General features: G+C 43.8%; 1 protein-coding gene across 1 annotated transcript; it reads left to right on the forward strand.

Moving 5' to 3' along the window:
- Positions 1-9,888: 9,888 nt before the first annotated feature.
- On the forward strand, positions 9,889-11,785 carry LOC127336281 (coniferyl alcohol acyltransferase). The gene is made up of 2 exons (XM_051363071.1): positions 9,889-10,407; positions 10,665-11,785. Exons 1-2 carry the CDS (start codon positions 9,970-9,972, stop codon positions 11,574-11,576), a joined length of 1,350 nt encoding a protein of 449 aa, XP_051219031.1. The 5' UTR covers positions 9,889-9,969; the 3' UTR covers positions 11,577-11,785.
- The last annotated feature ends 11,329 nt before the right edge of the window (positions 11,786-23,114 follow it).

A 23,114-nucleotide genomic window follows, 5' to 3' on the forward strand; every position in this document is an offset into this window, starting at 1 on the left:
CTAGTTTTACTCGCTTTATTTTTACTTGTGTTTTGTTTACTCACACGAAACCTTGTGCTTGACAACCACACGGTGGAGTTGGGGACACAAGACTTTTATTTTACTTGCAAGATTACTAGCAGAAGAGAGAAGATAATACTCTTTGCTCACTTTCCCGAGAGTTCGATTCAAACCCTTGAGTCACCCTTGTGGGGAAAATACTCTGCTGACACAACACTCTGCACTTGGAGCTGAAAAGAGTTAACTCATAGTGGTTGATGCATAAGAAGTATTTTCTGGCGTCATTACCGTGTAGAAGCATCTTACAACTGCGTCTCACCTATGCTTGGGGAGGTTACACCACTGTGAGCTCTCTTATCTCTTTTAGATTTTGCATCGTATTTTATTTGTCTTGTTTTTAGTCTTTGCTTTCTAGTTCTTATTCATAAAACACAAAAACCCATAAAAAATGAAAGATATCAAAAATACTCTTGCTATGGCTAATAGTCAAGATAAAAATGTCACGTTGAAAGAAGAGTATAAAAATGCTATGATATTTATGAAATATAGAGAATCAGGTGAAGGAAAACGACTAAAAAGTTTCTTAAGGCTTCTAAATAAAGTTGCTTCTGAGTTGCTTGCACATTATGAAAGTTCTTGTAATCTTTGTTGTGGTGAACACTTTGATTTCCAATGTAAATCCCGTGAACAACATACAATTGCCTCCTATCATACTTATAGTTATGTTCATGAGATGGAAGAAGTAGAGCAATTTGTGAGCTTTATGGCAGCCTTTGAATTAAATACTTTCCTTAATGATATCTGTGAAGCAACTAGTGAGATTCATGATTGTAATTTTGAAGTCTCCATTATCCTAAATCATTGCATAGATGACTTTTCTGATAATATTTATGTTCTTGACTATAATGAAAAGAATCGCATAGCCCGAGGACACACTAGCTCATTACATAAAGAACAAAATGAAGAAGTCATAGTTCCATCTAAGCTTGGGAAATAGGGAGATCTTCCACCTTCATCACCCACATGTGATAATAATTCTAAAACCGATTATGCTCTAGAGGATTGCCTATTTTTACTTGATAATCCTCCATGTTTATAAATAGATACTATGTTATGTAAGGATAAAAATGATAGACTTGCTTTTTGTGATAATGCTATCATCTATGAGAATCCCATGTTATTATTAAAATGTCCTATTCACACAATAGATGAGAAATATGCTCATGTTGAGAAATACTTGTATGGTTTGTAACTATCTTATGCATATGAGAAATTTTCTTGCAGTCATGGTTTCATGATTAAGAGTGGTACTAATAATTATTTTTAAAGAGGAAAGCATGATTATGAATTCCTTAATAAATTTAATGATCCTCTTTATATGCCACAATTCTCTAAGATTCATGATTCAAATAGTTACACTATTAATTTTCCTCCAAGTAAGTGCAATTATTATGAAAGAGGAGGAAATAAGCACCCTCTATATGCTAATGATAATTATAAAATGCATTTTCCTACTGCAGATATGCTTTGGTATACTTCTATTTGTTGTGGTTCATTCATATATAAACTACCAATGCATAGGAAGAAAGTTAGACTTTGTTACTACTTGTTGCATATTTCATGTTGTGTGCTAATGTGTTTTAAAGTGTTAAATGTATTTATTGGTATGATCCCACCATGAGACCCTAGTATCTTGTTGTCATATATTATTTCTAATAATGATAAGGAGATAATCAAGAAGCATCACTCCTACAAGATTATTGCTCCTAAAGTAAGTAAGCCTAGCTATATGACTAGAAAAAAAGCGCTTTACGGGAGGCAACCCGAGATGCTTTTATATTTGAATTTTGTTTTACATGCTTTCTGTAGCATGTTAGTTTTATTTTAGTTCACTCTCTAGTTTTTAAATAATGTATGATTTTTTTGCCCATTTGGATGTTTAAAGTTACAAACATAATATGGAGTTGATGTTTTCTACGCTGCACTTTTTAGTGCACAATTTTTCTGTTTTTTTTGGTAAATCTTTTTGTCGAAATTTCTGAAAAGTGCCCCGGAAAGCGCGCTGGCGCCAAAAAAATGTCGCTATAACGGCCAGTGGAGAAAACTGATCCCCAAAGTCGAAAACTAGTGTAGCCCGAATTTTTTCGGAGGTGGTTCCAGACTTTTTTTTGCTCTGACCAAAACTTAACTCACGGAGTTTTTATTACAGCACATATGAAATTAGAAGGAAACATCTAATAAGGAAACAGGGAAAAACCTAATTCTACTAGAACTCGTGTCGCGGTAGTAAACACGATATATGTTGGAAGTGGAAGGCGGTGTTGTTAGGGTTTATGCGTGCAACATCGTATGCGGTGGTGGCGGAAGTATATGGTGGTGCTATGCGGAGGTGGCAGAAGTATATGGTGGAGATGATCTGCGAGCGGTGCAAGCGCGCGACAGCGTGACTAATATGACCAGAATTAGAAACTCTAAGGGAACTAGACACTAAGACCAGCAACTTGACACGAAGATGCAGACACAAATTCAACTATGCAAAACTGAAAAGACAATGCAAAGGCTCGGGTGGTTTATGGGACGATATGATATAAAACCCTAATTGTATTTTTTTTTGGCTTTTTTGTGGTTTATAGGTATGAACGCAGATGCAATCTACACTAGGAAAACTGTAATATCTCACCGAGCAACCGAAAATCTGATACCACTTGATAGGACAAATGTGTCTGATCTTTCGATGAGATGAGAGATAAGTCGATTTGTTGGTGGAGTTCGTGCTTGACGATCCGACTACACGTGCAAAGCTCGTGTGCCTATGCAATCACTAGGACAATTTCCTGGAGTTACTGATCTTGCAGATGCACGATAAGCGTGACCAGTGAGGGTCTTAATACCTACCTGAAATCGAGAACAATTAAGAACTAATAATGCAATCATGATATTGCAGATATAGATGAAAGCTTTATTGAAAAGGTGGGATTCTGAATATTCAGTATTGTTCTGGGCGTTGGCCTCAAAAGAAGTACACGAGACTTGCAACAATGGCTAACTTTTAGTCTAATCAAAATCTGAGTCTAAACGTGACGGCTATGGGGGGTTTAAGGAGGAAAATGAGAGGGTTTCGGCCAACCCTAGATGTGGTAGCCGAACCGACCTTTAGGAGTTCTTTTCTCCTTCAATACAAACTCTAAAAAATGGCTGAAATAATTCTTGCGAATTTGACATGGGCCTGGTCCAAAACTAAAGGTGACACATCACCATATCATTCTTAGTATGAATTTATGAGATATCATCTTGAATATTCCATCCAAGATCTCCTTTCATCATTATGGAGGCTTCAAAGTTCTGAAATCCTTACTCGTAGCGTCCTCTTCAATTCTCACATGTTTGATGTCATCACCATGCATGATCATGCTCCAATGCTTGTCCCTCTCATCCATGCTAGGTCCATCATTCCCAAGAGTAACAAACACATATGATTTAGGAAACATCATATTTTCATGTATGTGAGGAATAGTTCCAAGAAACGAAAGTACCTGATAGTTAAGTTGTTTAGCACGAGCTCGAGTGATAGATCGTTGTATTTGTGTGGATGTAGGTACAACGGTTGTATCAATAGATGTGATGTCCTCATCAAACTAGCAAACAAACTATTGCATAACTAATATGCACACATCCATACCCGGTAAAAAAACAACAAAATACAAATAATCATCAATTCATCCTAGTATTGTAGAAAGAAATATAACTCCCTCCATCCCAAAATATGTTGCATATAATTTTCTAGTGAAAATCAAACTTTATAAAATTTGACCAACTATAATTATCTATATGTATAATATGCACTGTAGTCCCTCTCTCACATAAAAGTCTCCTTAACTTTTTCTAAATTTAAGTGTATCTAGATAGTATGTGTTATGTTTCATGGGACGAAGGGAGTATATATTATGAAAATATTTTTCACCATTATCCTTAAAACATTAATTTCACGATGTAAAAGTTGATAAATTTTGTTATATAATTGGTCAAAACTTTATAAAATTTAAATTTGACCAAATATTATATGCAACATATTTTGGAACGGAGCTAGTCGCAAACCAACCACTCCTACTTAATTTATGTATTTTTTAGTTATTAAGCTGACCTTCTCAACCCTTCTGATAATTTTTATTATAATCTCCATGATCAAAACAAGGAAAGCCCGAGTCTCTGCATCAACAATGCATAATAATTTTTGTTACTTTATTTTGGCAGAGTATTACAGTATATTACAATTTATGGGTCGGACAAAGTCTCAACATGGACAAGCCATCTAAAAATCACTAAAAGGGTGCAGTGTTGTTGCATCTTCATCAATCGCCGCTCATGCCGCCAACCGCATCAACAGTACAAATCTCATGCAGCCGTTACTAGTCGGTTCACCCAATATTCATATCCTGGCGCACCTCCACTGGCTGGAGAAAGGACCTATTGTGAAAATTTCAAACAACCCATTGTAAAGCGCACACACCAACTCTATTGTACCATTTATTTTTTTGGATGTAACATTTAGCCAATTCTCAAACAAATTAGTTATATTGGTGGGCGGTGAAATGTTAAAAGTCATGAAGCAATCCTCGTAAGTACTTTTTGCAAATGGGAAAAATATAAAAGGGTGTTGAATTTTCTCCTGTTGTTCAGAGAAGCAACATTTGGTACATCCTTGCTAATTTCTTCTAACAAGAATATCTTTAGTGATCGTGACACTCCTATGATTGGAGTAATTAATGGCGGAGAATGAAATGAAGGCCAAGATCAAATGAAGAGCAATCATGGTTTGAGTCCTGGTGGAGATGAGGGGTTGGTTTTATGATTCACGACTTGGAGAAGCGGCATCGCCAAGTGGGGAAAACAACGTATGAGAAGTTTATAGTCTAATCTTTAGTGTGAAAATCCAAGGTCTGTCCTTAATTGGTTGTGTCCAGAAATGACCTTCTTGAAGTCATTGCTTTTGAGAGTGCGAACCTTCTACAAAATGAAAACCTATGATCTATGACCGGGACGACAACTACGTGTGCATTGTTCTCTTATTAGAGGTGTCTCGTTTGGAGAAGATGAATTTCTAGTGCGGTGTTGGTGGTGTTTGGTATGCTGCTACGAGGAGTAGATTGATGTAGTGAGATTTTTTTTTCTTTTTTGTAATTCTTCTTTCTTTATTTTTTGTGTGCATCCGTATTGCCGTTAGAGCACTGCGTTGTTGTAAAGGCTAGGTGTAATTAGTATGTTCACAATATTAATATTTTTCCTTTGTAAAAAAAAGACCCTCCCATGAAAAACCACATGAAAATCTTTATTTTCAGCGGTAGTGTCATTTTATGGAAGAAAATACTACAAGAACAAATTAATTCTGGGTAGAAGAAAAATCAGCCGGTTCATGCTATGTAGTATAATAGTGCTGAACATTTTCCCCTATCTCTTTCGTCTCCCTCCATCCTCCTCCTCGTTTCTGCTCTCCTCCAGAGATTACCCTGGTCTGACCGGAGCTTCTCCTGCCGATGTTCCAGCGTAGCGAGGGCGAAGGGATGGTGTCGGCTCTAGGTTTAGTTTTAGTCTTTGTTTAGAAATTACCTATATGAAGTTTGAGGGTAGGATGTAGGATCTCAGCGATCATATCCATCACGTCGCGGGTCTCCTTTTCCTTGTTACGTCCTGCTGGTGGCAGGCGACAGCGTAAGCACGCACGGCGGAGTCATGCATCCCTCCGAATAAGCTACACACCAGGAGTTTGGAGCTGGGGGTCTTGTGCCAGTCCTGCTCTGCATGGCTGATATTCTCGTTGTCATGGTGTTCCCATGGAGGGAGACAAAAGCGGCGGCGTTGAAGGCTCTGGGCATCTCCTTGGCCCAACTTGGCACATGGGGCTCGGAAGTGGGCGAAGCTTCCTGTTCTTCAAAGCACCATGGTGGTGACACGAAGACGGGGCAAGCACTACTTCGTGACCAAGTCTTGTATTTCCTTAGAGTGATGATTCTGCAGAATCATGAGAAACACTCTCGGTGGCCCAAGTTTTGGCCGTCGACTATGAAAACTAGCAGGTGGTCAAACTCGAAGCCGTCGATGATTGCTACGGCTTCTTTTACCTCTAGGTGGAGGCCCCTCTTCAAGCTCGCGATAGTGTATCTCGTCCCCACGGCGGCAAGTGCTTTCGTCCCTGTCTCCGATGAGGATGGTTGCCGTTGGAGCTTGAGTTTCTCCGGTGGGTGAAAGGGACCCGATTGCTTTTTCCTATTTTTTCTAGGGTCTTTCCTATCAAAGCTAGGGACCATGCTATATTTTTCTTATTTCAAGTCCCTGTTGTAACTTGTACTTGCACCGTTTAATATAACATCCATGCTCTTCGGGGCCTCTCCATGTTCAAAAAAAAAAGAAATCAGTTCTTGCTCTTTCTGGTGAGACAAATCAGACGCAGGCGTACGGATATTGCATCATCAACGTAAGTCTGACATCTCTGAGTTTTCATATAGTTTCTTACCTGCTAGCTTCTGAGATCTTACCTGCTAGCTTCTGAGATCTTGCCACGTGATCACACAAATGTGGATGACGATTGTCGACCGACGCATGCTTTACACGGTCACGCCTAAACTCACTGCTACTTAGCACGCACGTACGGATAAAAGTTGGTCGCTGCAAGCTAGACTAATGCATCATGCATGCTTTATGTTACTGCACAGTGACACTGAATAGAGTGTAGCACTGGCTTCTAAGTTGTAGATCGATCCTTCGCACCAGTTCCGACCAAATTAATGGTTAGATTAAATTAGTTTGTGGGTGTTGGTCAGCTAGCCCAATTCCGTGCCGGTGTCCCACTGAACCTAACACTTGCATGACATTTACTACTACTTGCTACATATGTTAGTACGTTGCTCTCATGTGTTACTTCTATACACCCCTTCTGTTGCAACCAGAGAGATTATCGAATTCACTACTACTAATAGAACCCACTTCTTAACTAGCTAGCTAGCCAGATGAGAGTTGCTAGTGTGTGTGTGGTTGCTTGTAATTGACTTCGGCTCGATCGGCTTGCACCGATCGATCTTGCCTTGTGAAAAGAAGCAGTCTTAATCGCGATGTGCCTACGTGTAGTTAGGTGAGGGATTAGCTGCAGCAGAACATCGCGTCGCTGCATGCAGATACATTAGGTAGGGTGTCCACGATTATCTAGACACGCATGGATCCGTTCGAGAGCTAGCGGGCCTTGGCGAGAAAAGTAAACCCTTCTGTCTAAAGAAATTGAACAAAGGCTTTGTGAATTTGGAGTTTTGAGTGACTAGATCTTATGAAGGTATATCACGCTAAATTGCTGATAGAATTTGAGAAACACACAACAAAATCCTACTCCATCCGTTTTGTAAAAGATGTCTCAGATATTTCTAATTTAAATATATTTAATAAATTTAGAAAAAACTGAGACACTTTTTTATGGGACGGAGGGAGTAGATATGATGCATGGCAGAAATTGGTTAGCTTTAATTTGACCATACTCTCGTATATATTTTTATAATCAACTATTGTACTTACTAGCTATAGATTAGTTATAAATGATATGACATCCCGCTATAGCCGGCTGCTGGCCATACTATTGTTCTTGCTCTAGAGGCATATGTGGCATTGCATGTAGTTGCATGTTACTAGCTATATTATTTCCACTATGACTAGTCTTGTAAACAACCAATTCAATCTACATTGAAAGTAATGACATCCAATTGAGTGGGCATGATCGCTCCGTTTTCTATGTTCTTGTTGTCTAATAGATAGAATATAGATTAATATGTTTACTAATAGATATAATATATATTAACATGGGAAAAAAATTAATCTAGATTGTAGATTAATATTCTGCTTTATGTTACTGCACCCGGGGCTTTAGTTCGACTGATGCACACAATCATTTTATTTTGAAGTTTATACATGATGAAATATGGCAAATAAGTACACATTTCCCTTCATCACACGCAATAGGGTTATACATACGTAGCACAATGCGAATATTGCTGAAGCGCCATCTGCACCAGGTGGATACGGATCCGTTACTTTTATGGATAACCTGTAAAAAAACTTTGGTGCCTCTAGCATCGTTAAACACAATATCATAGGGGATGCTCAACGCCACCAGATTTAGACTTAAGTTGCTTATTAAGCATCCTCAACCAAATTCTATAGATCTCGTCTTAACGTTGTTCAATTTTGGATATGTCACACCCAATTTTGTTATATTAATAAGGGGACAGATATTGAAAGCAATATGGGAGGAAGTGTTCAAATATTGTATGTGTTTCTGGGTTAGGCTAGAGCAAGTTAGGTAAAATAGTTGGTGCATGATATTCAATACTTAAGCTAGCTTTTACAATTGAAGATGTTTGACATGAATTTTCTTGATTATCACCTACATGCATGGGAAAGTTTAATCTCATGCATGCATGGATGTACATATGTATGTAAATCGATTTTTCGATAGAAGGAATATGTTAATATCAGTATGATATATAGTAAGTACATCTTTATGTCAAGCAAGTAAAAGAACAAGGAGAAAGAACATGTCTCTGCCAAGACTATCGTGGCTCACAACAATATAAAACATATATCCACCATGAATGATAACACTTGAACGGCGAAATAGGTTCTCTAACACGAGGGAAAGGAATATTTCACAAGTGCCATAGTCCTATCTAACTGCCAACGTTAGGGTCTCCACTCAATGCCTTAAACAAGAAAACGGCTGGCATCACGAGGTACAGCCAAATAATGTCAGACATAGGTTTCATCCTGGAAATAGAGAGTTTGTATATACAAATAATAAACAGGCCAAAAAACACGCTTACAACATATAATATGTGCACACTGCGAACCGTGGGTTTGTACGTCATGTAGCCACCGCAGAATATTCATCCATAATGCAACGTTATACATAAGGAGATGCGGCATTCTGGCATATAGTACTGGTAGCCTTGAAGTTGCATGTGACAAAAAGGGCCAACTTGAAAATAATAATAATTATTATCATGTCAACTTGGAAAGGGCTAACTTGACAAAAAGGAATATTTCACAAGTGCCATTGATCGAGGTTCGATCTAACTGCCAACGTTAGATTCTCCACTCAATGCCTTAAACAAGAAAATGGTTAGATGTGTGGTATCACGAGGTACAGCCAAAAATAATGTCAGACATAGGTTTCATCCTGAAAATGGGAAGTTTGTAAACACAAATAATAAACAGGCAGAAAAACACGCTTAGAACATGGAATATGTGCACACTGCAACCGTGGGTTTGTACGTATCCGCACATGTAGCCAACGACGAATATTCATCCATAATGTAACATTTATATACATAAGGCTGGTCATAGTGCATAGTATCATATACTAGTATCATGCATATGATACTTGCCTATGATACTACCTCTATAGTGGGTGATATTATAGAGTAGTATCATAAACTTCTAAATTTATTATTTTGTAGAATCCCAATGTAAATCTATATGTACATGATCTATTTGACATGTACTTTTCTCGTAACGTGCGCTATGATACAGTATCCACCTATGTTACTCTAACTTTATCTCTCGTCCTTAATTACATGCCACATCATCATTTTTGTGGGTCTAATATACATGATACTACCTATGATACTAGCACTATGACCAGCCTAAGGAGATGCGCCATTCTGGCATACTAGTAGTGCTAGCCTTGAAGTTGCATGTGACGAGAGGGCCAACTTGAAATAAAATTATGTCAATGCTGCTAGACTACTGTTGAATAAGTGTCATTTTTTGTTGAACTAAATTAGCTTAGACATGTGTGACATAGCTTGGAACCTTCTATAAATACCTACCGATTCACCCCTGTTGATCACTCACTCATTCACTCACTCCAGGGAAGTACACGCAGATCCGTCGGCAGCTCGCACAAAGCTCCAACCTACACGCGCAGCGCGCATTATGGTGCAGTATCTCGAGACCACCGGCGCCAAATGCGACGGCAGCGACGAGATCGAGGTGACCGCCACGTTCGCTCGGACCGTGGCGCCGGCGCTGCCACTGCAGGAGCACTCCTTGCCTCTCTCCAACCTCGACCTCATCCTGCCCCCCATTGACGTCGGCGTCTTCTTCTGCTACGCTGCAGCCGGCGACGGCGCGGCGGCCGCGTCGACCCTGAAGGCGGCGCTGGCCAAGGTGCTGGTGACGTACTACCCGCTTGCCGGAGAGATCGTGGCCAACGCCGCGGGGGAGCCGGAACTGCTGTGCTCCGGCCGCGGCGTCGACTTCGCGGAGGCGACCGCGGACGGCGTCGAGCTCCGGGACGTGCGGCTCGGCCTGCCGGACGAGAGCGTGGAGAAGCTGGTGCCCAAGAAGAAGGCTGGGGTCATGAGCGTGCAGGTTCGGATCCTTACAAAACGAAACAAACGCGTTTGCATTCCATCCATGTGCTGGTTAACTGCTTCCATTAATTATATCTGCATCAAACTGCATGATTATTAGTTATCTAATCTAGAGATTCCATATCGTGAACAGTGTTTTTTTTTGTTTCAAAGAAAGTACACGAAAGACACGCAGATCTTAGATCACTTCTAGCTTTTTTAATACAGTAACAACTTTCACATTTAACGTGTTACACCTTACACGAATGCACGCAGGTGACCAAGTTCAAGTGCGGCGGCGCCGTCGTCGGGTGCACGTTCGACCACCGCGTCTGCGACGCCTACTCCTTCAACATGTTCCTCGTCGCGTGGGCAGCGGCAGCCAGAGGCGCACCCGCTCCGCCATCTCCATCCTTCAACCGCTCTCTCCTCGCGCCACGCAGTGTGTCGTGCACAGCCGGCACCCTCGCCGACCGCCTCTTCATCCCCGTCAGCTGCGTTCCGCCCCCTCCACCCACGGCGGAACCACCCACAGCCGTCAACCGCATCTACCACGTGGCCGCCGCCGACGTCACGGCCCTGCAGGCCTCGGCGGGGCCCGGGCGCACCAAGCTGGAGTCCTTCACGGCCCACCTGTGGCGGCTCTACGCCAGGGCGTTCCCGGCCGACTCGTGCAGCATGGGCGTGGTCGTGGACGGGCGCGCCCGCGTGTCCCCCGACGGCGCCATGAAGCCCTACTTCGGCAACGTGCTGACCATACCCTACGGCGTGATCGGCGCCGCGCAGCTGAAGGACATGCCGCTCGCGGACGTGGCCGAGGACGTGCACTGGTGGGTGGCCGAGGCTGCGACGGGGGAGCATTTCGAAGAGCTCGTGGACTGGGTGGAGGCGCAGCGGCCGGAGCCGACGGTGGCGCGGGCCTACTTGGGGGTCGGTGATGGTGAGGACGCGGCGGTGGCGTGCGTGGTGTCGTCGGGGATGAGGCTGCCGGTGGGCGAGGTGGACTTCGGATGGGGCATGCCGGCGTTTGCATCGTACCACTTCCCGTGGCCCGGGGGCGCCGGATACGTGATGCCCATGCCGAGCGCGCGCGGCGGCGGGGACTGGGTGGTGTACGTCCACGCGGCGCCGGAGCTGGTGAGGGTCATGGAGGAGGAGCCCACGGTGTTCAGAGCCCCGGAGATGTGACTGAACATGCACCTACGTATTCGATCGGGCGATCGATCAAGTGTGCCAGCCTGAACGAGCCGACATGTGTGCGTACTCCAATAATTTGGTTGTCTGGTCTACGATTTCCACTGCCCGTCATGTACAAGGCGTACATCTCTACATGCCAGAATACATCACGTGTAATGTATACTGTTCTGTAGTGATGTAAGTCGCGAAAAGTGTCTTTATTTGGTCAGAATCATATTATTTGAATTTCAAAAAATTGAAATTAAATACCTACATACATATAAACATTCCGAAGATACGGTAGAAATTTCGGAGAAAAATATGTTATATTCTGAGCTATATAAAAAAGACAAATTTCTGACAAATATATGTCCCTATACGTAGCTACAAATTTGTTTTTTTCCTGTAGCTCAAAATACAATGCAACTTCTACCAAAACTTGTCACGAGTATTCGGAACATATATATATATATGTATTCATAAAATAAATGTGATAATTTTTTAAAATACAGATATATAATTTTTTTAATATTTAAAAAATAGAGAGCACTAGTTCTCATGTGCACCAAATGCTCACTCTGTAACTGGGGGCTAATTGTGTGATGACATAACAATGGACGTGTCTGTTAGGTGCAGCGATGGGTAGTGTTGTACTGTTGTGGTATCGAGTTGAGTCAGGGAAAGCGGGTTAGCCGATCGATCAGAATCTCTAATGCTGCTGCAATTTGATCCAACCTGTGGTGGTGGATGACAAGGTATCAACTTGTCAATGCCTATGGATTGTAGGCTAGGGTTTAGTTGGAAGTAGAGGGTAAGTAGATCTCGAAGGTTTCAGCCGAAAAGTACTCGACGATTATGAAAACTAAGGTTTGTAGACAATGATTCGATCCTTTCTTCGTCCCTCGACTCCCCCTTTATATAGGAGGTGGAGCCGAGGGATTCGTGCTATACAAGTTACAGAGTCCGGGACGGTTTCTAACTCATCCCGCCAGATTACAAATAACACTTCCTATTACAACTCTTGACTTTCCTTGATATATCTTGGGCTCCCGAATCTTCTTATTCTTCGGGTAGTGGGCCTTCAGTAAACCCCGGGTACTATCTTCGGCAGGCCCATTTGGGATGCCTATGTCAAGAGCCCCGAGATTTTGCTTGAATCGTAGAATCAGGGAAAATCTCCACTGTTTATTTTTATTCGAAAGCTTCAACTTTTTTATATTTCTTCACATAAAATTCTATATTGTACAGGGATAATGGTAGTTGGGGCTAGTTCATCTGACGGATCAGGTACTAGTTAACTGCTCTAGTGGCAATCCGCAAAAACCTACTTCAAGATCACGTCCCTGGACATGATCTCGGGATACTGGTGTAAACTTCGACAGGTGCCGCTTAAGGTCTTACCATTCTGTCGAGTCCCAGTCAAATTTATCGGGTACCTAACGCGTCCGTTAGGATTTTTCTTCGTATCTGTTGATACGGATAAAGGTAGCAGAGCGCAGTCTTTGGCGATGCCACGCCCAGCAGAACGGATCTGGGGTCTTACCTTCGCAAATTTGCGGCATTCAGAAATTGATCGCAACTTCGGCGTTCTGAGAATATATTGTCGAGTGCTTTTCCTGCTGTTGGAATGGCACATTTTATCGAGTCAATTTTGACTTATATTGTTCTCCCGATGGGAGTATATGTAGAGTTAATTATAACTCGAAATATACTCTCTTGCTTTTCTATTTTTCCTTTGTTAATTTCATCGGGCACGCGAACAGCGTTCCCGATGGGAGTAGTTTCGAGGCTACAACCAAGAACTTGTGCTTGGTTGTAGGCTCAACATTTTAGTCCACCTTGTCGCTATATTATCATTATTTCCCAATATGATCTCTTTCTTCTTCTTTTTTTATCTCTCGGGTGCGCGAACAGCGCTCCCGATGGGAGTAGCCCCGAGGCTACAGCCAAGGACTTGTGCTTGGTTGTAGGCTCCCGCAATTTCTATATTGCCATACTCAAAATTTTACTTTTTGTCGAAGTAGCCCCCGAGCATTTGGGCAAAAACTTGTATTTGATCAAAGGCTCCCGAAGTATTTAATAATTCTCCTGTCGCCAATCTTCTTTTATTTTCCTTGTCGACATGCTTCCCTTAACCAAATTTACTTCATCCCTGTTGAATAGTCGTGATTTTTCTGCCCTGTGGGTCCATTGCTTCCACCACGTTGGACACGTCGTGCAAGTGGGGGACACACGTCCTCCGCTTTTTCTCGGCGCACGTACGGTAACGCCTATCTCAGTAAAAATACCTTTTTACCCTTGTATCTAGGAGATCTTTTTTCACCAGACGATTTCTTCATCCAACGGCGCACCTTTGCTTCACCCGATTCTTATATAAACCTTTCTTCAACCTCCGTTCATCCCCTCGCTTGCGCTCGCTCATCTGTTCCTCTTCGCAAAGCTTCCCCTGCGCCCAACTCTCTCTCGATCATCCGCACTCACGAGCATTGCTCTGCCCATTGCCGTTGATGCCACCGCGCACGCGACTCACTCGCCACAGTACTCCGGAATCCAAGATGGCCGCCGAGGATCTTGAGTGGGAGAGATCTAAAATCTCCAACCAGGACATCAACATGCTGAAGAGGCTTGGCCTCATGAAGAAGGAAGACGCCATCCGCTTTCCCAGCGAAGAAAGCTACCCCAAGCCTCCAATGGAGTACCGGGTTAGTTTTGTTGATCACCTTATCCGTGGTCTTTCGACCCCAATTCACGATTTTTTCCGCGGCCTTCTTTTCGTTTATGGGATTCAACCGCACCCGCTTGACCCCCAATTCCATCCTTCACATTTCTATTTTCATCACACTTTGCGAATGCTTCCTCGGAATCCCTCCCAATTGGGCTCGTGGAAACGCATTTTCTCGCCTCCGCCGCAATGGCTCCCACAACGTCACTTATAACATAGGTGGCGTTGTTATCTGTGTTCGTACTGATGTCGATTATTTCGACGTCAAATTTCCTGATTCTGTCCAAGGATGGCGCAAAAAGTGGCTCTACATTCACGAAGAAAGCGCCAACTCCGTTGAACACAACATAGTTCCTTTCGACGGAAATGCCAGAATTCAGCGCCGCCGCTCCTGGGATGCCGAAGCTTCTGAGGAAGAGAAAAAGGCGACAGAGGCACTCATGTCTCGTATTCATCAGCTTCAAAACACTCGAGGCAAAGAGCTGTCTCGGTGTTCAAATCATCGCCTACTTCCTTAGGATTAGAGTGCAGCCTCTTCAGGCTCGCAAAAATCCCCTTTGGACGTACTACGGCAAAACGACGCCAACAGAATCTCCAACGATCTTTCTGTAAAGGACTTGAAGAAATTGGTTCGAAGAGTTTCTCGACTAGCCAAGAAGGATCCTATTCCCTCCTCTTGTCGAGTAGAACCATACAGTGCTTCCAATCCTCTTCCCGAGGTATTTTGTCTTCTCGAGTTTCTGTCTTGCTCTAAACTTTTCCTTGCATCTCATTGTATTGGTATCTCGCTAATTTTCTTTTGTCGCTATTTTCTTGCGTAATCATCCTACTATGGCTTCCCTTCCTCCTCTTCCTGAGGATGGAGAAGTCGAAGAACAGGCCATCATTGCCGAAGATACTCAAGGTTCTTCTATTCCTGAAAGTGAAGTCGCGGGTTCTCACAAATCTGCGGCTTCTAACGAAAAAGAAGCTGAGTCTGAAGCCAGTGAGTCGACGCAATCCCTTCCTCCTGCTGTTTCTCCAAGGAACAAAAGGAAAAGGACTGATGCCGAGGATTCTGGCACCTCTAAGGCTGAAGAAGTTGTTCCTTCTCATCCGAAGGCAGCTTACGATCCTTATGTTGAATCCCTCGTCAGCTCGTAAGTCGTCTTTATTTCTCCCTTTTTTTTTTTTTTTTTGTACTCGAAATATTTATCTTGTCTTGCTTTTTATGCTGCCGATTTTTTGATCAACAGTGATGACGAGGAAGAAGTACCAACTACTGACGTGGCTCCTCGGACAAGCACGTCACGTACTGTACTTGCTTCCGACACGCTAGTTGAAGGAGAAGAAACCTCGCCTCCTCAACAAAACGTCGTCACCACTACTCCACCATCAAGCCCCCTTGCTCCTTCACCAAAAAGGACAAGGGTTGAAAAGATTGTTGAACCTACCCCTCAGTTGGGCAGTCTGTCGACTCTGCTCTTAGATGATGTAAGCTTGTCGACATCTATATTTTCCTTATTTTGTTTTTTCACACCTTTTCTCTTTTTCATGCCGATGTTTCTCTTGCTGTGTTCACCTTGAACAGCCTATGATCAAAGATCTTCTCCGCATCGGTTCCCAATTTATTGGATACCGTGAATATGCTAATAGAGCCGAAGGTAACGACTTTTATACTTGCTGTTTTTCCTTGATTTTTTACTCCTGTTGCTTTTCGCGATTTTGATCTTTCTTCTCTCTCTTTTCCATATCTCGACAGAGAAACTTGCAGAGGCCAACGAACGCGCCAACGCACTTGCTCGAAAACTTGAGCAAAGTGAGGCGGCTCGCAAGAAAGCCGAACTCGCTGCTAGCAAAGCCAAGGCCGAAGCTGATGAAGCCAAGGCGAAAGCTGCTGGTGTCGAGGAACTGCAGAAAAAACTTGAGGATGCTACAGCTGCCTTGGATGAGCACAAAGCTGCGCAAGCTTCTCGTGAAGAAGGAATCCTCAAGCGCCTGAAAACTCAGAGTCGCCGCACTTTCAGTAATTTTGCTGATCCCTTCTATTTTTATGAGAATCGTTGTTTCTTGTCTTTTCACTAATGCTTTGTTTCCTTGACAGCCCAAACAAACCAGGATTTTGATCTGACGAATCCTGTCAATGACCCGGTCCTTGACGCACTTTCCTATCTGGAGCTTCATGGATCCGAGATTCGTGAAGGTGTGTCGAATGCTAGCGCAGTGTTGTCGGCATTGTTCCCCTACTTCTTCCCGAAGAAAGAGGAGCCTGCGACTTTCCTCAACCTTGCCAAGATGTTCAATACACCGGAAGACCTTGGACTGAAGATGCGCCAAGAAAATATGAAAATTGCTGTCGAAAGCACTGTCGCTTTGGTTGCTGACAGTCAACAGGCTGTTGATTGGACGAAAGTTGGCGACACCGAGCAGATAGAGCAATCAAGATGGAGGTCGTTGATTAAGGCAGCCAAGCCCAACACGAAGAAGATCTTGGCCTATCTCGGGATCAAGCCAGCGTCGACTCCTAGCTCATCAAGGCCGGAGGTCTAGTTGCATGCCTCTTTATTTTTCTTTCTATGTTTCTTTTGCTCTTGTCGCCAAAGTAGCCATTTGGCGACACGTACTTCCTTAGCTCCACTGTAATGCCTTTGTAATTATTCCGAGAGATCAATGAAAACTCTATCTTTGCTTGTTGTTTGATGTTGTCTTGTTTAAATTTCAGTTGATATTTGATAACTATACTCCATCTTCCGCTCCTTCCGATGTTTCGCCTTCTTCTTCTCGCGCGAACTTTTGCCGATCCGGCACCTGTCGACGATACCTTGTCGCAAGAACTGGATGAGCTTCGACAGCAGCTTCAGTATGCGAAGAAGCAAACACATGTGATGAAGGAGCAATCTCGTAAGTCACCTGAAGCCGAAAAAGGTGCTCTTCACCAAGCTCGCGAGGCCGTGGCTGCTAAGGAAATTGCTGCTTCCGAGGCTGAAAAGGCAACCACTCGAGAGAATTTCATGCTCGAATTAATGAATGAAGCCAGTGCAGATATGTCGGGTATGCTTGCTTCATCCTCCGATATCTTTCATCCTCATGCTATGTCTCTTAAAGGTTTCCCCTTCGTTGTTTTGATAGGTTCCTTTACTGATGCTGCTGCCGAGGAAGAGAGGGTAAATGCTAGGACGAACCTCCTTGTTAACCTTTCCCTGGACCATGGTTCTTTGTTTTGGGCTACCCCAGAGAGGACCCGACAAATTGTCAGATTCCAAGATCGCACCTCTCAAACTCGCGATTTCCTTGACTTCTGTACCAAGACCTTGTCCATGGTTTACAACTCCATGTTTCCTCGGAACGTCCAACCAAAAACTCTCCCTGAATTGATGGAAAGATTCAAGGATGCTCGCAGTATCCATGATTTTGTCAAAGCTCAACTGGTAGTTGGCGCCAGATTTGCTCTTATCATGCTCCAGATCTGCCACTCAAATCTTGACCTTACCCAAGTTGTCGCAAAAGTTCATCAAAAGGTACAACGTCGAAGAGTTGGTGTTGACAGGATTAACACGAAGGTTACGCCTATAGCCGAAGAAATGATTGAGGACCTTCTTCGGATGGACGCCGACTTTTTTGCCGATGGCCATTATGCCGATTTTCTTGGTGCTGCTCCTGAAGAAAACAGAGTTACTCTTGATGACATATTGAATCAAGACTAGTTATTTTCCTCTTGTAGATACTTCTTCTTTGTAATCCATGACTATATTGTAAAGCAATCATTATATTTCTCTGTTCGTCTAGCCCCCGAGTGTTTCGGTGACTCTTTACTGTATTTATATATTTGCGAGGTTTTGAACCAAGGCATTTATATATTTATGGCGAATATGAGTCCCCGAGCTTCTTTATTGAGTACTATTTTGTATTTTTACTGACTCACGAGGTATTTTAATACCAAGGCAAGGTTTTTTCTTTTTTGATGGACTATATTGAAATTCGTCGGAGCGAAGACTTTGAACATGTCGATAAAGAGAAAGGTATATTGACACTATCTTTATTATATTGCAGCACCGCGAGCCCGCCTCATTAAAAACCTTCTCCGGCCCCACTCGGTGCCCCGAAAAAGGAAAAGAGTGCGTCTGAAAACTCGCGGGTGTTTCAGTATATTGAAGTTTTACAAGGACTATATTTCGACTCTAACCTTGATCTTCCTCTGTTCCGAGCCTCCCTGTGGCTATCACCCGAAGTTCTAGATTGTCGACTCAGATCTGCCCTTCTCCTGCTGGATGCAGAAGCTGCTTCCTTTCTCCTGTTCAACTCAGCTGTCTGTTTTTCCAATTCCCTCGCAGCTCGTGCGAGCCTATATTGATATGCTTGCAATTCCTCTGGTGTGGCCGTGGTAGCCATTGGTTCTGTACCGTTCATAGCTCTCGCGGCTCTGTCCCACGCTGCTTGTGAAAGTTGAACTCTATCTCGCGGCTCTGGCCCGACGTATTTGTTGCCCAGGCCTTGTCGCAGATTGGAGGGATCGACGTATGGATTTCCCAGACTGTCGAAAGCCTCAGATGTCTCCTCTTGATCTTCAATGGCGTAAATCTGATGATACTTTGTACTCAGATCTACGTTGGGTTTGGTGACATCATCGTTGAGATTGATGAAGACCTTGCCTACTGTGATGGATTTGTCGATGAAGTCGTAACTGTCGACATCGCTTGAGCCATCGCTTATATATGAGTCCGCAGATGACTCAAACGACATGTCGTTGAAGATCTTGGCGAGTTTCTCTCTTGTTCTTGTGCTGACGTAACGTGTCGCCGAGGTTTCTTCTTCTCCTGACTCGATTGATGGTGCATAGCTTGAAAAATCGGAATCGACCACCGACGATCCCGACGAAATCGGAATCTCGACACGATACGATCCTTCCTTCTCGACGCGAAAGTGAAACCTTCCGAACGTCATCTCCATGGGCTCCGCCAGATACACATATGCATCCAAACGGGAGGGTGGGTGAGGAACAAAATCGACAAGACCAGCAGCGATCTGTTTACCTCGATCCATTGTGTTGCTTGCGGTTGACGATGTCGAAGATCTTGAGCGTGCCATCGAGATCAGATCCTTACGCCTCTAGTTCCCACAGACGGCGCCAATTGACAAGGTATCAACTTGTCAATGCCTATGGATTGTAGGCTAGGGTTTAGTTGGAAGTAGAGGGTAAGTAGATCTCGAAGGTTTCAGCCGAAAAGTACTCGACGATTATGAAAACTAAGGTTTGTAGACAATGATTCGATCCTTTCTTCGTCCCTCGACTCCCCCTTTATATAGGAGGTGGAGCCGAGGGATTCGTGCTATACAAGTTACAGAGTCCGGGACGGTTTCTAACTCATCCCGCCAGATTACAAATAACACTTCCTATTACAACTCTTGACTTTCCTTGATATATCTTGGGCTCCCGAATCTTCTTATTCTTCGGGTAGTGGGCCTTCAGTAAACCCCGGGTACTATCTTCGGCAGGCCCATTTGGGATGCCTATGTCAGTGGAACCGGCTCATTTCCCCCTTCCTCCCTCTCACACATCTACAGTAACTGAGAGCCCTTCTTCTCCCCCGGGGGCTCCTCCGACTTAACTCCGGCGGCGCCGCCGTCTGGAGAAGAGAAGGAGGAGCTGCCCGTTGTGTAGATACTAGATGTAGTTGCGGCTGTTTGCCGGTTGTGGGCTCTATGCCTAGTAGATGGAGCGGAACTTGGGATCTCCCCAGCCAGATCTCAAGCCTAGGGTTCATCTCTCTGCTTTTCTTGCTCTGTTGGTCGGAGCAGGATGCAAAGGGATGGAGCACCGCTTCCCCAAATAAAGCAGAGGCTGATGGCCACCGTCTGATGAGAAAGAAAGGCGCTGTGAAGCTTCTCCTGGCCGGCCATGGCGGCGAGGGGGGAGGTGGTACGGCGCGACTAAAGGTGTGCGGTTGTTTCTCCTGGCCGGCCGTGGAGGTGAGGGGGAAAAGCAACGCGCCACCTTTCTTTCTTCTTCGACGAGGTGGTGGTTCGTGGAGCTGCTGCCCCTGGATGCTGCTGTTCTTCTCCGTTTTGGTAGCCGTGGTGGTGACCAAGATTGGGAAACAGCGGGATCTGGGGGTGGTGGAGAAGATGACGAAGCTTCTCTTGCGGAGATTCCCAAGCGGCGGCGCTCTTCGCCGTTGCTTTTCTCGGCCAACAGGGCCACTCCGCGCCTGCTGAGTTGTATCTCACAGGATCTCTCTTCCTCCAGCGTCGGAGGACTTTCTGCCTGCAGCACGGCACTCAACGCCGCCTCTACACCAAGTGGCTTCGTCCCCGGAGTGGAGGAGGTGGCCGTCGCTGCAAGGTCAACAATGGTGTCGGCAGAGAAGGACTTGATCGCGTTTCCACAATTTGTGCGAGGTCTTTTTTGAAAAAAGCAAGGACTACTGTGTAATCTTATTTCTTTTTCTTTCGGGGTCTTGCTTGTAACTTGTAACCTGCCGAGTTAATCGAAGCTTCGGGTCCTTTGGACCCTTCTCCTGTTAAAAAAAAAAAAATTTTGATCCAACCTTGTTCATGAGTAAAGATCAGACTATGAACTTCCAAATGTTAAAACAAAAGATTTTTGTTTAAACGAGGCCAAAAGCTTTGGCCCATTTGATTAATTTAGAAGAGTATTTTACATGAAAGCAAAGGCAAATTACAATGGGATTACTCTCCAGCATCAAATCACTCAAACTTTTTGCTCTTCCGGTTATCCAAATCCGAGCCTCTTTCTTGATCTTGTCGAGCAAGATCAAAGGAGGGGCATGCTTGTTATGAAAAACTTTTGCGTTACGCTCGTTTCAAATTTCCCGAGAGGTGAGTAATGTGACTATGTTGGAGAAGCCAACGCTTTGCGGTTCATAGTTGAGTCGCCCGTCATCTTGAACCACCAACTCTCATCAGAGAGGCCCATCCATTGTTGGACATCAATAGTATGTAATCCGACCCAATTTTTGATGAAGCCCCAAAGGCGTGTGGTGTATCAGCAATTGACAAGTAAATGAGTGATGGTTTCCGGTGCTCTCTTGCAAAAGGGGCAAACTCCGCAATTAGACCAACCAAGCTTTGCTAGCCAATCAGCCATCCACACTCTATTTTTAATTGCAAGCCAAGCGAAGAATTTTATCTTCATGGGTGCCCAAACCTTCCAAACCATAAGGTTGATGTTAGTACATGTTTCTCCTATGAATTGCGCTTTATAATAAGCGCAATTCATAGCAAAGCGTGGTTGGCCTAATTGCGGAGTTTTCCCCCTTTGCAAGAGAGCGTCGGAAACCATCACTCACTTACTTGTCAATTGCCGTGAGGCCGCCGTGTATTGCCCATTGAAAGTAAATTTCCAAACAATGTCCCCCATGCTCAATTTGGACATGAGAAAGTTGCCTCCAAAGCTCCATATATTGGGTGGCATGGTCAATGGAGAAAACTTTACTCATATGTATCTAACCGATCCAAGCATTGTTCTCCATGGCTTTCTTAGTGCTCCATTTCTTCGTCTTAGATGCCAAAAGAATTAAAGCAATTTCTTTTGGTTTCTTCCCATCCAGACACGGTGTCTCCCAAAAGGATGCATTTTCCCTACTCTCAACCGTGGTTGTGGTGGCGACGTAATAAAATTACATGTCATTGGCGGTGCACAAGTTGCCCGAACCAACCCAAATTTCTCTTTATCCTTCCATTCTAACCATGGTCACCGCAAATGGAAGGCCCTTGCAAACTTATCAATATTTTGGACCACAAGCCCGCCAAGCGCTTTGGAGCAACTCACATTTTCCCAATTTATTTTGCATTGAGCACTCGTAGTTTTGTCCGCTGACCAAAGGAAAGCCCACTCTAGCATGTTGATGTACTCGATAGTACCCGTAGGGACGATGAGTAGTGTCAAGTGCTAGATGGCTTGGGAGATAATCCCAGATTTAATAAGAGAGGTGCTCCCGGCGGTGGTGATAAATTTTCCATTCCAAGTTGGCAGTTTTCCCGCCACCTTGTCCTCTAGGAATTGGAAATCCCCACTTCGTAGGCGCCAAACCAAGAGCGGGAGTTTTGCTTCTTTGAAATCTCTTTGCCAAGTTCTTGACATATAAAAAGTTATCGTGCATACTGCTCTTCTTAATGAATGCACTTTGCGGGTTTGAAACAAGATCATTCACGAGCGGCGCAAGGCAGACATCAAGAATCTTGGCAATGATTATGATGGCATGGATCAAACTAATTGGACGAAAATATGAAATGTACTCTGTCGTAACTTTCTTTGGAAAAAGGGAAATGTTGGCCGAGTTTAGCCAATGAAGATTGGCAACTTGGAGGTCTCCGAAGATGTTGATAACTTGCATAACATTGGTTTTGATTATTTCCCAACGGTTTTTGAAGAATACTCCGGTCAAGCCATCCGGATCAGGCGCCTTGTCCCTCGGCATTTGATCAATAGCTTTGTTTACCTCATCTTTGGTGAATGGATCATCAAGTCCATCAAAGTTTGCCTCTTCAAAATTCAACTCTTCTCAATTGAAGTCTTGATATCTCGTGTTTGCACGTCTAATGACCGTTGTGGAATGTTCATGGATGATCTCTTCCTTAGCCTTATGATCGGTGACCCACCCTTGGTTATGCTTTAGCATGTGAATGTGATTCTTTCTTCTTCTCGCATTGACACGCAAATGGAATTTTTGTGTGTTGGTGTCTCCCTCTTTAATGTTGGAAATCCGCACGCACCATTTCTTTCTCGCTCTTTCCACTACTGAAAGCCCGACAACCTTTTTCTTTAATCTTTTTCTAAGGTCATGTTCATCAAGCGAGAGCTCGATCCCTACTTTCTTTGGTGATGTCAA

Source organism: Lolium perenne, chromosome 2, assembly GCF_019359855.2.
Source record: "Lolium perenne isolate Kyuss_39 chromosome 2, Kyuss_2.0, whole genome shotgun sequence".
NCBI lineage: Eukaryota > Viridiplantae > Streptophyta > Magnoliopsida > Poales > Poaceae > Lolium > Lolium perenne.

Bases quoted from the DNA above. Each gene is read 5' to 3' on its own strand.
- LOC127336281 (XM_051363071.1), top strand. From the start codon at position 9,970: ATGGTGCAGTATCTCGAGACCACCGGCGCCAAATGCGACGGCAGCGAC. The intron at 10,408-10,664 runs GTTCGGATCCTT...GAATGCACGCAG, and splicing joins CTGGGGTCATGAGCGTGCAG to GTGACCAAGTTCAAGTGCGG.